Source organism: Podarcis bocagei (assembly GCF_964188305.1).
Source record: "Podarcis bocagei genome assembly, chromosome: 1".
NCBI lineage: Eukaryota > Metazoa > Chordata > Lepidosauria > Squamata > Lacertidae > Podarcis > Podarcis bocagei.
Genome location: NC_138125.1, coordinates 66,263,325 through 66,280,859, shown reverse-complemented (window position 1 = coordinate 66,280,859; position 17,535 = coordinate 66,263,325). Strand labels below are relative to the sequence as shown.

The window sequence follows — 17,535 nt, the reverse complement described above, 5'->3', positions numbered from 1 at the left end:
ATATTGAAACCAAAAGAAATGAATGACCCACATTTACACTGATTTTTTTTCTAATTACCATACAAAGCCTCCCCTTAACTCAGTGTTTTTGCAGCCCAGAACTGTTCTTCCCAGTTGTTTGTTTTTCATCTTAAACATTTTCATTGCCCAGCCCCTTCTGTTAATTACTTCTTTGCTGCTATGCTGATGGAGGAGCATTGCTTCACACACACATACACACTGTATACATATAAAGAGCGAGCTGTAAATGCTAGCGCACATGTTGTGTTTGTGTTGTGTGTATTGTACTATATCTTAGAAAGGATACATCCACAATAATGTGAGCCTCTGGACTTCATACTGTACCCACATGCAAATAAAATGGCCCATAAGTCAGGTTCTGTAAAATATAAATTCCGATTCAGTTGTCCATAAACTTTGAAATTATAAGATAGAAATGTTGGGTTCTAATAGCGCTGTAAAGTGTGTTCAAGTGTATAAACTTTCAATCAAGCCAGAATTTGGAAATGAACTTCGGCTTGTGGATTTGGGCTGTTTGGAAGCCATTAACCATAGCAGGGTTTTTCCCCAATAGTGGCTATCTGTGATTTTCTGGTCTGTTTCCTCAAATAAATAAAAGGAGGAACAAAGTGGAAGATGTGTATGAGTGCATGGCATTTGTGCATATCATGGTTTTAAAAGTCAGTATTGATTTGTACAAATTGGGACTATAACTTTCCAACATTACCAAGTCTCGGTGCCACTAGGAACTGTGGTTTGTTTAAAATAGAAAGTGGAAGCTTTTGCTATCTTCTTCTGGATTGTGAAAGGGGAAGGAAGGGGGACCACACAAGCCCAAAGCTTGCAGCGGATTCTCATAGTGGGAAACCATAGTTTCCAATTATCAAAATCCAACCACCGAGACAATAGCATCTTTGTTGCCATTCTATTGACTGCAATCAGCTTATTCCAGAGATGAATCTTTAGAGTCTTTTGCAAAAGGCTGTAGCTATTTTTAGAGTTTGGAGTGAGAGGGAAGCACATTCCTAACAGACATAATTAAAACAAAATACTTTGACAGTTACATTTAAATTTTAAATTGTACATTTATTTTAATCATTAATAGAGTTGCCCCAAGGCACTTATTTTTCATACTGTTTTGAAGTCATTTTTGCAAAAAGCTTCTCTCCTCCACCCCCTAGGCCTTTTTCCTCCCACCCACTTTTACAGCAGAAGATTAAAGATCTTGCTGACAATTTTAGCTACCAAAATTGGTAGAACAGTTTTGCAGATAGAGAATAATTATAACTGAATACTTACAACTGTAAATACAGCAAGTAGGAAGTGGCACGTTCAATCTTTTCTCTGGTTATCATTAGAATAGCAGCAGCAAATGTGAGTTAATGCAATTTATGCTACCTTTAACTCAAGCAACCACAGGTCTCCTCAAATGGGCAATGCAATTTGATTCACGAGACCAGTGCAGATAGGTCTAATATTCTAGCTGGGCTCACACATACGGTTGTAGCTCACAGATCCCTCTTCTTTGAAAATGCTGCAACAGTTTTGAAAATGCCAGTGAACAGCAGAGGGGCAGAAGAAGCAGATGAAGTGGGGCAGGGGGCACAACAGCTATTGTTGGGTTTCAGTACCCACCCAAACATAGGAGTACACTGTCAGAGGGGTAGAAAAACATTTCTAAACACTCATTGGCTGATTAGTATGTGCAGCAGGGCTCAGGAACTAGGTACCATACGCACATGATTCATCATCCAGGTACACACAGATACCTGCTTCTAATTGTTTTAATTTTATCAATGCTCAATTCTTTTTAAATGATGGTTTTTTTCTGTGTTTTTAGTGATTAGTTTTTCTATCTATGCTGCCTTAAGTCCCATCAGGGAAAAAGCCGGGGTATGAATAAATAATTTAAAAAAAAGAACCCACGGCACATTTGATAAGACACAACATCATAACACTTTTGGATAATCTAGATGTAGAATCCACAGATGTGGATAATCTAGACTGGAACACGAATTGACTCCTTCAAATAGATTGTGGAAAGCTACATTTACCTTCCCGTAACAACATTTACTCAGCATATACATTAATTTTATTGTCAGTATGCATCCTATTGTTACACAGGTTTACTCCTGCATCATGTACAAATTACTGAAAGTTATGCAAGGAGAGGGCTTCGTGTGCCTCTCACAGCAGTATCACAGGCGTGCCTTTGCCTTGGACCCTGCTATTAAGCCACAGTCGCCTGCAACTCGCCATTCCTTTTCCCCCTTTCATTTCTCTGCTGCGTTTTGACTGGGTGGTCTCCATTCCCAAAACGGAAGAAGTGCTTATCGGAAGTTATTTTGTGGAAGCCTTCCATTGTTTTGAAAGATATAACATAATGTGAGTGCGTTTGTACTGTGTCACATGAGAGGGTTATAAAAAGATCTGCGGAAGTTCAAATCTGTCAGCACATAAAACGTAAACACACTGCATCTTTGTGTTTACTCTTAAGTGAGCTGACATTTGCCCTAGTCAAGACAGAGATTATTTTTGTCATTTTGCAATATTCAAATACACCCCATAGCTCATTAACTAGTTTGCAGTGTAATTAGGGTCTGGAATACTTCAGAAGGGCTGAAGGGTTTGTTGTTTCCCGACTAGTAACTGAAAGTTAAAATCATTATATAGAGTTTACCTTAAGACCAAACTTGAAAGGGCTTCATTTTCTTCAACACCTCTTAAGAAATATTGTTTGTTGGCTGAAGGTGGAAAAGTGGGGTATTTTGCATACTAATTGTGTACTATAGCCAAATAGCAGAATTTGGATTTTTTATTGCAGATACTCTATATTTTACAATACTGAATTACAGACCTCCTTTCTCCAGTGTTTTGTGGGAATTTCAAGTAGTGATCAGGTGTGTTAAGAAATTATAGTGTGAAAAGACAGCTGTTGAAATGTTTGCACAGGAACAAAACGTAGAAATGCAAGCTTGCACATCTTCCAACCAGAGGCAGCAATTCTGTTTTGGAAAATAATAGCGTAAATGGGAAGCACAAGTCATTTGTGCTTTCTGCTTCCCTTACATCTTTGCCATATGAGAAGCTTTTCTTAGTTTCAGTTTTGCCGTGGTTTTGTAAGTGCTTTAGAGGAATCTACAGTCTTGCAAGGGTACTTCCTCTGGAGCACAAACTTAATCATGTTCCGTCTGTTGTTTATCTGAACTTATCTCAGTATATCAGTCAGTTTCATATGATACTCAGGTGCCAGTGGACTAATGAGTCCTGTCAGCAGAAGCCCTACATAATGACTTCCACTCAATCAATGGAGCTTTCCCCCTCTCACCACACATCCCTCATGCCCCCTAGAATTTGCTTGGGAAACGGGGTTGAGAGCACCCCCAAGAACTGCATGCAGGGGGAGGGGAAAATCATTCAAGTTGCATCATCTCAAAAAGAATATTGCAATGGTATTAAAGGTTCAGAAAAGGGCAATCAGAATATTCAAATGTGTGGAGCGACTCACCTATGAGGAACCATTGCAAGGTTTGGACTTTTTTAAGTTTAGAGAATAGGAGAGGTAAGAAGCGACATGACAGAAGTGTCAGGAGTTCAGCCTACACTTGAGTAGGACCCTGGCAGAGACACATGCCCGACTGGCATGTTCCCTCCCTCCTGGTCGATTGGGAGCTTCATAAGCTTTCTTCAGCCCGAACATCACAGCGACCGATGCCAACCGACACCGGCACACTTAGGGATCCACAGAGTTTGCGCATCATGCGTGACAGACCTCAGCAACTCAGCATTTTGGCTAATCTACTTTATTTACATATAAACACACACGGAGCACTGCAACATGGTTCCCTCTCTCTCTAGCATCAGACAGCAAAGAGAAAAAGAACAAAGGACAATAGTCCCACTTCACGGAACACAGCAACACAAACATCCTGTCTCCGTCACTTCCCCCTCTGTAGAGTCAAACATATACCGTCGTGTGATAGACAACAATCCCATGGCTGCAATCATGGAGCAGGAATTCTAACAAGAAGTTTATAAAAAATTTTGTGTGGCAAGGGAAGAGTGGATAGAGAAAAGTGTTTCTCCCTCATAACACTAGAATTCTTGGAATGAAGCTGAATGTTGGGAGATTCAGGACAGATACAGTGGTACCTCGGGTTACATATGCTTCAGGTTACATACGCTTCAGGTTACATACGCTTCAGGTTACAGACTCCGCTAACCCAAAAATATTACCTCTGGTTAAGAACTTTGCTTCAGGATGAGAACAGAAATTATGCTCTGGCGGCGCAGCAGCAGTGGGAGGTCTCATTAGCTAAAGTGGTGCTTCAGGTTAAGAACAGTTTCAGGTTAAGTACGGACCTCCGGAACAAATTAAGTACTACAAATTAGGTAACCTGAGGTACCACTGTACGAGGAAAGTACTTCTTCATGCAGCACATAGTAAAGCTAAGAAACTCATGCCCACAGGAGACACTGATGGCCACCAACTTTAAAAGGATTGGACAAATTATTCGCCATTAATTTGTCCAGTACTCTTAAAGTTGGTAAAAGTTACCAAAGTTAGAGATGGCAATGCTTTACCTCCACAGTTGAAGGGGGAAGTGCTTCTGAATACTACTTGCTGGAAACAACCTTGGGGGTGCTCTTGCCCACAGCTCTTGCTTGTGGGTTTCCTGTAGGCATCTGGTTAGCCACTATGAGAACAGGATGTTGGCCTAGATGAGGAATTGGCCTGATCCAGCGGATTCTTCTTACACTGAAGGTGCTGTCTTCTAATGCTGAAATGCTTGACCTGACAGAACAATCGCCTTAGTGCGATGTTGAATTCCTCCCCATATATAAATTAAAAACCCTCCTTAAACCTTGGGATACTGTTGATTCTTGAATACAATGGAACAAATGCTTTCCAGTGGTAAATTGGCTGCATGAAAGAGAGAGAGGCAGGAGCTGTTTCAGTAGCCAGTTCAAGAGTTCATACACACTTCTGTGAAAATGAAAAACCATCTTGAGCATTGTTCCCTTCTGTTCCAAGTACAAAGTGCCCTTCTTTGACCTTTCTTTTGCTAATATAAATTCTTAACAGCCTGAAAATCCCTTTGCACCAAAGGAAACAAACAAGCAAACAAAACATCTGCAACACATGACCTTATGAGAGGATATGAGGGGGAATGAACCTTGCGTGACAGAGTCTAGTCACTACTAACAAGCAGCCCAATATATCACCTGCTTAAGTTGAAAGTCTTGGATTTAAAAGGATTTAGTTCCCACTGAATTTAGTAGCTATATAATATTTTTAGTTTAATGGATCCAAATTATCTGGGCTTCTCCCATGCCTAGAAAGCACACGTCCAAGTAGTTTTCCACTTGTCCCATCACTTTCTCAGGGAAAACCCATTATTTAGCACTAAATTGAAGCCAATGTGAATCTGTGGAAAACCCCATTTACCTTTGCTCCAATTCAGCACTGAAGAATGGGTTTTCCCTGTTCTACACTCCTGTGGTGGGGAGACCAGGATGCTTCCCTTGGGTTTTCATTCCCTCCCCCCCCCCCCATAATCAAAATAACTAAATATTCCTTTGAAAAGGAACAATGATCATTGTCTTTGTTTAAGACCTAGAAGGAATCTATAATACAAAGCAGACTTTCATGGCCTATTCATACATCTCCTATCACAATTGCGGGCATGTGACTGTATTATTATTATTATTATTATTATTATTATTATTATTATTATTATTATTACCTTTTCAGCCATAGATGCTGTGAAGGAGAGTTTGTCTTTCATCCCATCTATTGGTGGGGAAGGTGTATACTTATTACTATCTCTTACTATCCTGACTTGCTGCCACCATTTATAAAATATCCACTTTCATCCCACTAAAGCTGCCACCAAATATGGAAGGTGATTCTAGGCACTACCATTTGATTAATATGTTATTGATTTAATAACCATTTTCAGGTATGGCAATGAACAGTACAGACGCCACTTAAAGTAAAACAAAAACTAAGGGTAAAACTACATATTACACTTAATTTAATAGCGTGTAGCTACTGATTTTGTTTTTCTTTAGTTGCAGTTGTGGGGAAATTGTTGTTGGAATCACAGAATCCGAGCCATGACCTCACAAAAATGTCAGCCCGGTTGCACATCTATGAAGCTTAGTTTAAAAAAACCTTATCATTGGCACCAGTGGACTTCATAGCCATGGGGGGTGGATTTTCTAGGCTATGACATCCCTATAACAACTGGGGTGGTGGTAGCTATTGTCAACTAAAGAAAAATAAGAGATGTGGCTACATGTTACATGTTTTGTTTGTTTCTTTGATCCCTACATTTAGATCGATAACATCTTTCTTCCATCATGGTACTCAGTGTAGACATAAAAAGTAGTTTGGCCTCAAATCTTAGCCAGACTACTGTACAGGATTGTTGTGTGAGTAAAGTATGAATCCCAATGTGCTGCTTTTAGCTCTCTGGAGGACAGGTGGGAAACAAGTGTGATTGGTGAATGAATGCAAAAGTTTGCCATTGGTTTTGTGGAACGAGGTAGATGATCTTAGCCAGTTATCTGTTGGCTCATCTGGATAAAAAGCTAGAGGTGGAAAGCCTTTGGTCCAAATTTTAAAAACCGTGGATACAAAGGACTTCATACATGCAATGAAAGAGGTATGTTACTAAGCTATGAGTCCTGAATACCCTAATGACTGTTACCCTAAATATAATGAAAAAGTAGTTTTATTTTACTCTTCATAGGTTGCTATACCACAATGCTGATTAGGTGCCCGACTGTGTTCTTATAAATTCTTAAAGAACCAAATAGCAACAAGAGCATGGGCCGCTGTTGCTTAACTTAAACATTGTAAGTGCCTCCTGGGTATCTACAGAAAGAAATGTTATTTAAAATAAAATAAAATAAAATAAAGGTTTCTGTTTAATGCATTTTCTGCTTTCTATGGTTTTGTGTTTACAGGTTCAGCCTTTGCAATAGTTTTCTGTGTTACGAACATGCTCCTTTCCACTCACTTCATTAAATGGAGAAAGGGCACAGATGCATGCAAATATTTGTGCACTCTTACGTTTTATTGAAAGGCTCCTCTTTATTTTGCAAAAAGGTCACCTGTTCTCTTTTCAGTTCATTCAGTTCAGGACATTCTCTATTATTACAACCCAAATGTAAAACTGAAATAGATACTCTCAGGCCATATTTACAGGGCAGTCCTGTAATTGAACAATTCTGTGAATGCATATTTAATGCCCTGTCCTATAATTTTTGTACTGCAAATGGAATGATCTTCCTCCCTAGTAATCATGGGTGTTTGTGCATTTTACTTTGAGTGCCGGCAGAAATAAAAAAGGCTTTCATTACTGCTATTACTTGAGAGTGTTTCCTTTTGAGATGGATTTGAGGTATATGTAGGCTATGAAAAGAATATTTTTTGAAAATTTTGTTCCCAAGCTATTTGTTTATTGTATTAAGGGAAAAAGACTGTTTCACCCAGAGGTCTGTATATGCTACATTTGTGGTTTGCTTTGTTGTTGTTTTAAAAAACAGGAATATACATTACATAAAAGCAGGTTTCTACAGCCATACAAATAGGTGAATATGCATAGGGTTTCAAAACTGAAATTTGTCCCTGAGGATGGGCTAATTCTTGGTGATGTTGTTGCTGCTGGTTTTACACTGCTTTTTAGCAAACATCTATATTATTATTAGGGACGCGGGTGGCGCTGTGGGTTAAACTACAGAGCCTAGGACTTGACGATTGGAAGGTCAGCGGTTCGAATCCCCGCGACGGGGTGAGCTCCTGTTGCTCTGTCCCAGTTCCTGCCAACCTAGCAGTTCGAAAGCACGTCAAAGTGCAAGTAGATAAATAGGTACCGCTCTGGCGGGAAGGTAAACGGCATTTCCATGCACTGCTCTGGTTTGCCAGAAGAGGCTTAGTCATGCTGGCCACATGACCTGGAAGCTGTACGCTGGCTCCCTCGGCCAGTAAAGTGAGATGAGCGTCGCAACCCCAGAGTCGGCCACGACTGGACCTAATGGTCAGGGGTCCCTTTACCTTTATAGTATTATTAAGTACTTGCCCTTAGCTCTAGGGATCCAGGGCAGCTTACGACAATTAAAACTTGCCAAAAGCCAGATGCACCCCTGTGGGCATGGAGTGCCATAACTTAGGGGCTGCCACAGAAATGCCCTCTTCTAGGCTGTCCACCCCCCAGTTTATGAGAGTAGTTGAACCAGTAGAGCCCCTTCTGTTGATGTTAACATCTGACAGGATCAGTAGGGAAGGACCTGTTAAACAACCGTAAAACTGCCAGTTAAACTACTACTACTACTACTACTACTACTACTACTACTACTACTTTGGTGATCACTCATAGCCGAGTAAGATTGTCTTCAGTGGACATCCTGTGGCAAACACTCCCTTTTTGGGCAAGGTGCTTAAGAAGGTAGTGGTAGAGAGGAGAGTTTAGCAGAAGAGTAAATAACTTATGATTAGTAACTGGTGACCCAGATGACAGTCTTCAGTGTCTAGATTTAGTGTTGAGTGCTACTGTTTGAAGCCACTGTAGCTAATTATGGTAGCATGTGGGGTGGTCATCATTAGGTGAATAGTGAGGCTATGTATGCTGTTTAGCAAGTTAGAACTTGCATATGTGGAGCAAAATAGACTGGAGAACTAAAAAGAATCTCAGTGTTGATACCATGGTAGTTGCTAACTGACAGAAGTACAAGGGGCACAACTGCCAATTGTAGGGGAAAGTTAACAATCATACTATAAATGGGGTGGACAATGGGGAAAGTTTTTTCTTTTAGTTATTCTCAGTGGGTTCTCGCGGTGACTTAAAATCCTCTCTCCTGTCACTCAGAAGTGTTTGTGAGATTAACACAATTTACCAATGACGTTGCCTCCTCTAGCACTAGAGTTTCTCTGAGCCATAGTTGCATGTGGGGATTCTGTTTTGTTCCAGTGTTAGGTCATGGCTACGCCATGGCAAAACTCAAATCTTGAATGTAAATTAAACTGTGAAACCTTCTATTGGCATTTCAGAAAATTATTTTTGCTTAGTGAAACGTCAGTTTTTGAAAAATAACCTTTGGCAGCCACCGGTGCCCTACAAGGAAGTAATTATTCCGAAGAATCAATCCTGCAATCATCATTTGTATAATTAATGTAGCAAATTATAGCTTTTCTGTCTTAAACCTTGGTGAGAAAAAGATGTTTTAACATTCCATTTTTTCTGTCTTGGAGACTGTGACCAGTTGTGTGGGTTCACTGTGACAATGGACTTACACTGTTATATTGAAATACAGGTCTGTTTCTCAGCCCTTTTGCCTGTAGGTAATCGTGAAGAAGCGCTATCTACAAATAATTTGCTCTATGCACAATTAAAAAACCAAAACGAAAACCATTACTCTTCCATATTGACACAATGTATCTTCTTTCCTTCAAAGGACACCATGGTTTAATGGATGGGGCTTTAACCTACCCAGAGGTCAATCACTGTTGGACAAGTGGAATCTTATTCCCGAAGGTATTGATATATTAATGACTCATGGACCTCCTCTTGGTAAGTGACACAAAAGCCAACAAACAGCTATCTTGAGCTAAGAGTTTCATCAGTGAGCCGTTTAGCCAAGTCATTAAGGGGCATTAAGGAGAGGGGGGAGAAGTTGGTCACCTTTCTGTTCTGCGGTGTAGAACTATGCCTTCAACTGGACTCAATAACTACTTTCCAGTTGTCTTGATATTAAGGCAGCTTCCTATGTTCATAAGAAATGAACCAGCTGAACGAATGTCCTGTGGTGCTGAAATAGCATTAGCCAAATTTGTCCCTGGTGTAACACCTTTCAAGTTGATTAAGCAACACCAAGGAGGAATGTGCAACCTCCATTCATATTTGATATAGCTCTTGCTCCTCTCGGATCTTTCCACTCTTCTGATCTTTATGAATGCATTATTTCAGACCGCAGACTTTTGTAATAATTGATGTCAGACTTTATGGATTTTCTGCATTATCTGTAGAACTTAGTGGCTTTTTCTTTTAAAGCAGTCAATTAATACTAACTTGCTGAGAGTCTTTTCCGTGTTGCCCTGCATTGCCTTCTTCATGGCCAGGTCTTGGGAATAAATGGGTATTGGCAGACCTCATTCTTCTCGAAGTCATGGAAGGTTATTGTCTTGGGACTGCCCAGTTCTCTTCAGCAGAAAATCCCATTTGCAAAGTATTATCACTGAAGGGCGCATTTTCCAATCCATATATTCAAAATAAAGATATACATGCGACTCTGCACAAGGAGGAACTACCCTTTTCTCTTCAGTTTTGGGGAACGCTTTATGCACACAGTTACATTTTCATGTGCTGACTCTTGAGTGGAACAGAGCAGGATCACGTTCGTTTTCATAGGGATACTGTGAGATTTATGCTGCGCTGTTTGTATTTCGAATAGTTGGCATAGATAAGGTACTAAAGTTGATACCGACCAGCCTGTGCAGAAAGTAACTACAGCTGCAATCTTCTACAAATTCATCTGTGAATAAGTCCCACTGAACTTAGTGGGGCTTACTTCTGTATAACTGTGCACAGGATTGCAGTGTCTGACAAGCAGTCATCACCTGACCATTTTGGCAAAGACCATTATGGAAAGAGCAGGGGAGAGAGCAGGAAGATGCACCGCTGCCGGGAATAAATGTCATAGAGCCTCACGCTATGTAGAAGAATCTATACCTGTAGTTTAATAAATCAAATTATGTGGAGAAAAATGTTAACTGGGAAGGAGGGGGCAGACATCAAATAAGAAAAAAGAATCCCTTGGAACCTAAAAGAGACAAAGTGACAATGAAAAGTTTCTTAAAAGCCATTGTATGCTTTAATGGAGACGTTAGGGTTACAGATAATGCAATAAACCTTCAGTGAGTTATGGCTTCCTGAAAGTCTGCATGAAACCTTACCTGAATAGAGAAAATTAAGAACATTGATTACATTTTGCTTTTAGGTTTTCGAGACTGGGTTCCAAAGGAGCTTCAAAGAGTTGGCTGTGTGGAACTGTTAAACACAGTACAAAGGCGAGTAAGGCCCAAACTCCATGTCTTTGGTGGAATCCATGAAGGTAAGAATTATGCTAGATATGAGGATGTTTACTAAGATAATACCAGAGTTAAATGGTGTGCTATTCTACATTAGAAGGAGATTTTCAGACAACCCACAAACATAAAATTGACTCAATTATAAAGCAAATTGTTTGGTGCTCAGTCAGGGCTTTTATATATTTGAGATTTCTTTCCCAGGTGGCCATACAAACCATTATAATCATATCAACAAATGATATTTTTGAGAGGAAAAAGTAGTAAACCTGGGGCAAAATGGTGGGCAGTGATTGAAATGGAATGGAAAGAGACCCCAAAAGTGCTGTGCTCTCTAGTAAAAGGACATGCATTTGTCTAGCCTCCACATATCGGTCCTTATAGTCCAGAATAAAGTTTGCTATCAGTAACAGCAGTCACAAAAGGGGAATGAATAGTCTTTTCATATTTCTTTGCTAATTTACACTGGGATCTTATACAAGCTTACCTGGGGGTAAATCCTAGTGGATTTAGTTCTGGGTAAGCATGCATAGCTGGTGCTAGGAGCCCTGCAAAGGAGGGACTGAGTCAGGGCCCCCACCACACAGCAGAGGAGCCTTTGGGTGGCAGGAAGGAGATGAAGACAGAAATTGGCACAGAATGGTGTGTCAAGCCTTCTTATAGTGCTGGCCCTAGCAGGAGTGCAATTGGGCTCTGCTTCAGGTCGCAAAATGCCTTGGGCCAGCGCTGGATTGGGTATTGCTTAAAATGGGACTAAGTGTGACAAGGAGGGAGGGGTCTTTGAAAAGTTTTAAAAGTTTAATCCCAAAACAGCGAAGAGTGTTTACCTGGTGGGTTATTTCTTTTTCAGCTTAAATACTGTTGTCAGCCAGCACCCGAACAAATTCTTTTCCGGTATCAACCAAGTTTTGCCAAAGCAAACCTGTTGGGATGCTTTTTTTAAGGGGCAACTTTGGGTTGACCCTAACACCCTGACCGCTGATACATCAGAACCATTGCTTACTGCAATACTGGAAGAGGGGGAGTTGACTTTAGAACAGCTGAGCGTGTACCAGTGTCACCACTAAGGCGATGCAGAGCACAGAGTGGTGGCTCCACTGTCCCTGGTGCCACCTCTGTTTGCTCAGCCACTTGGAGGTCACAGGAACAAGGGATTGTTGGACTTCCATTTATTTTTATGTAATTTTTAAATATAAACATTTCTATCCAGCCAAGGCATTCTTTATTTACTCAGGGTGGCTTACAACACTTGAAATCACAGATCATTATAAAACAATGTTTTCAAAGAAAATACAGCAGATGAAACACAATGCTAAAAGTATAATCTTCCTGGTAGAGAGCAAATTGTCTCCCAAAATAAAAGTGCCTTCATATTTGCAGCCCCTGGCCCTCAAAACACCATTTTGATGCATCCTAAGGCTTAGCAGATAAGGGTGAAATCCATTTTATTTCATTTTTGTCTGCCCACCAAGAATCCTGTATGATCTGCCAATGTGGAGGACATCTTTAAACGATTTAGAGCCAGTCACATAAAAGAGACCATCTATAATTATTTTATATGCAGCAAGTGGCTTCATTCTGCATATGTTTCTTATAGAACATTCAAGATGTGAACAGCATAACCCAAATACTACAGCAGATGGAAAAAATAAAAGCTCAAGTAAAAAGGAGTTTTTAACAAGAATATTCTGGATTAAATTTCATACAGGATTTTTAATAAATAGCTTGTTGATATTTCAGATGAGCTTTTCAAAACATTGAGCTCCCATGCTAATTTCAAATCAGGCAAATTTCTAAGTGCAGAAAGCTTCCTTAACTGAGCACAAGGTACTGAGAGATTGCTTAAAACACATTGTTTTTAAATATTTAACGAACCTAAGTAGCTGTTGCATCCTAGTGAGATAAATACTAAAAGTGCTGCAGGAAAGAGAGCAAGGCTTTGTGACCATAGAGCTAAAAGTTACACATTAAAATGCTTTGTATTAAATTCACTCCCTAGGATTCTCTGCTCTCTCTAACTATAGGCTTACAAAGTTCTCAACTTTGTAGAAGAGAAGATGGCTCACTTGCTTGATATTGTTTATTTTCGCCTATACGCCCAACCCCAACCCCAGTCCACATGAGTTTGAAGCAAATTAGCTTTTATGCCTGGATTAGTTTTTATGCCTGGACTATATAGTCCTGTAAATAATTTTTTTTTTAGTGAAAAAAACCATTAGCAGAGCCTTAACCACAGAAGTATCCATGCAGTGCTCCTGTACATCTAGGAAATGAATGACCATTTAAAAGTAAATATTAATGCGAGCATATCAATGCTATGTGAATACCAGAAGGCAAAAAAAAAAGTCTTAACTGCAACATGCAAAGTGCCTGCAACTTTTTTAGTTGCACTGCAAATTGAAAGTAATCAAACTTCCAGTGGTATTGGGCAAAGCCCTCTTCCTGTGGGCCTCATGAAATTCCACTGTGAGACATAGGATTGTACCATTTTAAGTCTGCAACTTGGTTGGTAATACATGCTGTAAGTATTAAGCAAATTTAATGAGTGTTCAAGAGCACTTAGATTATACAAATTCATTTAATATGAGTTGCTTCATCAAGAAATGACTCATGGCAATAAAGGGAATAAGATTGAGCCTAATATTTTTTAGTATTTTAATTTTTAAATGTCTCATTCCACTCTGCCCTCGCCCACAATATATTCAGAAGAAGGTTCCTGCACACACGTTCCTTGCTAGAAGCAGATAATGCACATGTGACTCTTCTGCCCCCTTAACTTGGGCCCAGCAGCCAGGCCCAGGTGAAAGAAAACACCAAAAAGAGGCCACACAACAATTATGAAATGGTTGTTCTCATGTGTAGTGCAGATATTTGCCCCCCAGTTCCATTCCAGCAGGCTTCCCTTCTCTTTCCAGTGCCATATAAAGCTGTACCAGTGGAGACAGTTGTTCCATCCTCACTCAGCCTATTGCACAGTGCAAATTTGTATGAGTTCCTGATGCTAGCACAACACAGCATTAAGCCAGCGTAGTACTCATTGCATTCCATCCAAACTACTCAGTTTCTGGCATAATGGCTTATATGTATGGTTTTCCTCCAAGATCTATTGTCAACATGAACTCTGATGGTCCATGCATACGTTTTGAGGAGATGGTGTGTGCATTGAATGCACATCCCGTCCCACAGCCCATGCATGACTCAGCTCTTCAGAGAATGATGGGTCCCTGGTCTTTCCTTCATGCAGATTTGGCGATGACTACAATTACAGTCATACCTCTAGTTGCATTAGGTTCATATTGTGGATTTTGGGTTGTGAATGCGGCAAACCCAGAAGTATATACTTCCAGGTTTTGCCACACACGCAGAAGCGTTCTGCACGCTTTGCGCATGTGCAGGAGCACTCTATTGCATCATGCGCAGAAGTGGTGCTCTACTTACGGACTTTTCGGGGTGCGAAGAGCACCCCAGAACGGATCACATCCGTAAGTAGAGGTACCACTGTACAAAGTTTTTACGACTCATAACCTGGTGCATGATTTCAACACGGGGCTTTCCGTTAAGACAGGGGTCGGCAAGGTTTACCTTGCCTGGTCACTCCGTGTGCTGGATCATGTCTGCGCAGACTCGATTTCCAGCGTCTGTGCAGACGTGATTTCTGGTGCAACGGAAGCTAGTCCCTGCTCTGTGCCAATTTAGCACAGCACGCAGGGACTTGCTGAGTGGGCGACTCAGTTCGGGGGCGGCTCGGGGGCCCGTTTAAACGACTCCCGTGGGCCACGGGTTGCAGACCCCCTGCTGTAAGACATCCTCCTGTTTTTATTTTTTAAAGTACACTTTCACTCTCCTTAGTGGGATGTGTTACTGCTGAATTGGAGGTAGAAGAAATGCCTAAGACCAGCAATAATAATAGATAGATTTAGGATAATGTATTGTTTAGCAGGATTATTGTCACGGAGTAGGAAGAATCTAATCTTATGCACAGTTACTTGAGAATAAGGTCCATTCAACAAAATGCAATCCACGGTAAAGAGTGTCTGAAAGGAACAGGGGGACGGGGCTCAGTGGAAAATACACTTTTCACATTATTACGCTTGAAAAATTCCAGGTTACAAAAGATCCAAGGAGCTATGGAAAATAAACCAACACCCTCTTTTGTGTTCAGTTCTGTTGTAAAACAGGCTTCCCCCCCTTTTTTCTTTGCTCCATTTGGAAGAAACAAAAACAAAAACAGGTGGCTCTTATTAAAGCCTATTGCATTTTTAAAAATGGAAATGATGTGCTGGCTTTGGAGTGCTCAGAACAGTTTGAAAGGCTTAGCTGAACTCAATTCAAAAGGCCTGCTTACAAGAAGCTTTTTCTTTTCTCCAGCCTGAGGCACTGTACTAGGTCAGCATTGTTTGTTTACATTACAGTAAGTGTGACACATTTCCCCTACAGGTTACGGCATTATGACAGACGGTTACACAACGTACATAAATGCCTCAACATGTACAGTCAGCTTTCAACCAACCAACCCACCAATTATATTTGACCTTCCAACCCCGCAAGGATCATGAAGCACCACTGGAGTGGGGGAAAGTCTATAAACTGCCATTTTTCTAATTAAACATCCATTCTCTTAACATGTTTCTTTACAAATGATGTGGGGCTTTTTTTTTTGTAAATTGTTGGTACAAAAGGAAAAAAGAAAGAGATAGAAGTTGTGCAGCAAAATGCAGCATCCATTTGAAATTGATACATCATTGTGAATTTGTAAAATGAAGTTTTATGTTTTCTTAATTAACTTGCCATTGTAAATTGTTAGTGTTCTCAAAAGGACAGCCAAGCTTTCTTTTAATGAGTGAGACACCTTATTTTAATAATATTAAATAAAAATGTAAAAGGCAGTGTTTAAAACAAAACACCCAAATTTGCACAACTGTTATTGTTTGATTTTTTTTTAAAAAAATAAACATTTCTAATGATAAAATGCCACCCTCTCCTCTTCTTTTGTTTTTATTATCACACTATGTTTTGTGACCCGGGTTTTGTGAATGCTCCTTTGCAATTATAGACCACAATCCAACACAGAGTAAGATGTGCTTGTGCCTGTTGAGATAAATGGGCTTAAGTGTGCCTAATGCTGTGCTAGATCGTCGTCAAGGAGCTGTTGCACAGGAGACTGAGTTCCCATTCATTTCAACGGGTTGCTGATCTACACTTTAAGTGTATGGTTTCAGGTTCCTCCATTGAAGAGTATGGAGAATCCATTGGGAAATTCTCAGCCCATCCGAGCTCCTGTGCTCACAAGAGATCACATGATAGTCTATTTGTCCACTGATATATATGCATACTGTAAACTCTTGCCTATCAATCAGTGAGAGGAAAATAGCCTTCTAGGATTAGTTTGTCTCTGCCTGCTTTAATGAACAATAAGATAGCAGCATCTTGTATGTGATTATCTAAATTGTCACTGTTTGGGTGAGTTTCTTAAATTATTTTAGCTTTAAAAATACGGGGATGAAAACTGCAATGAGCAGGTGTTCCATGCAGTAAAAACATGTAAATGCGGACTCCTTTTAAATATGGATTTTTATATATATTTTTTGTGCATTATAACTAAGCTAGGCATTTAATGTTGCCAGTATAGCATCTGCAAATTTATGCTGTACAGCACATCTAAATTATGAAGGATGTGACACATTTTTCTCTCTCCAAGCGCTCGAGGCCTTCAAGAGCTTGAGTTTAAAATCTTTGTGCAGTTTCAGGCATGTATAGAATCAAATGAATACAATCAAGCCTAACTAAAATAAGGCTTTGTTGTCCTTTATATTTAAAATATTCTTGAATTGTCTTTCCATTTCTTTTTCCCTTATTTTGCACTGTGTGTAAATGCAATCTTGCTAGCACAAAATATTGTTGCAAATAGTTATTTCTGTTCTACCACTGTAAATGCTATTGAGCTTTATTCTGTTTATGTTATCTTAATGGAATTTAGGAAAACAGTTGTTTCTTTAAATTTATTGCGATATTATATATCTAGCGGCCTTTATATGCAAATAAAATTGCAAGATTTTTAAATACTTCCTGTTGAGATACTCTTTTTTGTTGTTCTTCTGGATAGCTTACGGACTTTGTTAATTCCTTATATTTAATGTATTGTCCTTCCAATGTCATGAAATTGTATCCCATCTAAATATATTTGAATTTATGAACAACATTTAAGCCTTAGTTGGCCATGTTCCACCTAAGAATAGTGCACTTGTTTTTTTATTTATTGTGGCGCATATTGTCTGCCCATTAACAATGTCTTCTGGATGGTTTACACAAAATGTAAAGAAATAATTCAACAAACTTTGGCACATGGCTTGGCATGCAGAAGGTCCCAGATTCAATCCCTGGCATCTTGGTACAGCTGGGAATGTTCCCTGCCTGAAACCTTGGCAAGCCACTGCCAGTCAGTG

At 39.9% G+C, this 17,535-nt stretch overlaps 1 protein-coding gene across 3 annotated transcripts in view; it reads left to right on the top strand.

Annotated features, from left to right (window-relative positions):
* MPPED2 (metallophosphoesterase domain containing 2) overlaps positions 1 to 17,154 on the top strand; it is a 127,508-nt gene extending 110,354 nt beyond the window's left edge. For all 3 annotated transcript variants that reach the window (XM_081166343.1, XM_081166345.1, XM_081166344.1), the window contains exons 5-7: positions 9,463 to 9,578; positions 11,005 to 11,118; positions 15,530 to 17,154. In XM_081166343.1, coding sequence (XP_081022469.1) covers positions 9,463 to 9,578; positions 11,005 to 11,118; positions 15,530 to 15,648 — 349 coding nt within the window. In that variant the 3' untranslated portion in view covers positions 15,649 to 17,154. The remainder of the gene's footprint in view (positions 1 to 9,462; positions 9,579 to 11,004; positions 11,119 to 15,529) is intronic.
* Positions 17,155 to 17,535: the final 381 nt, after the last annotated feature.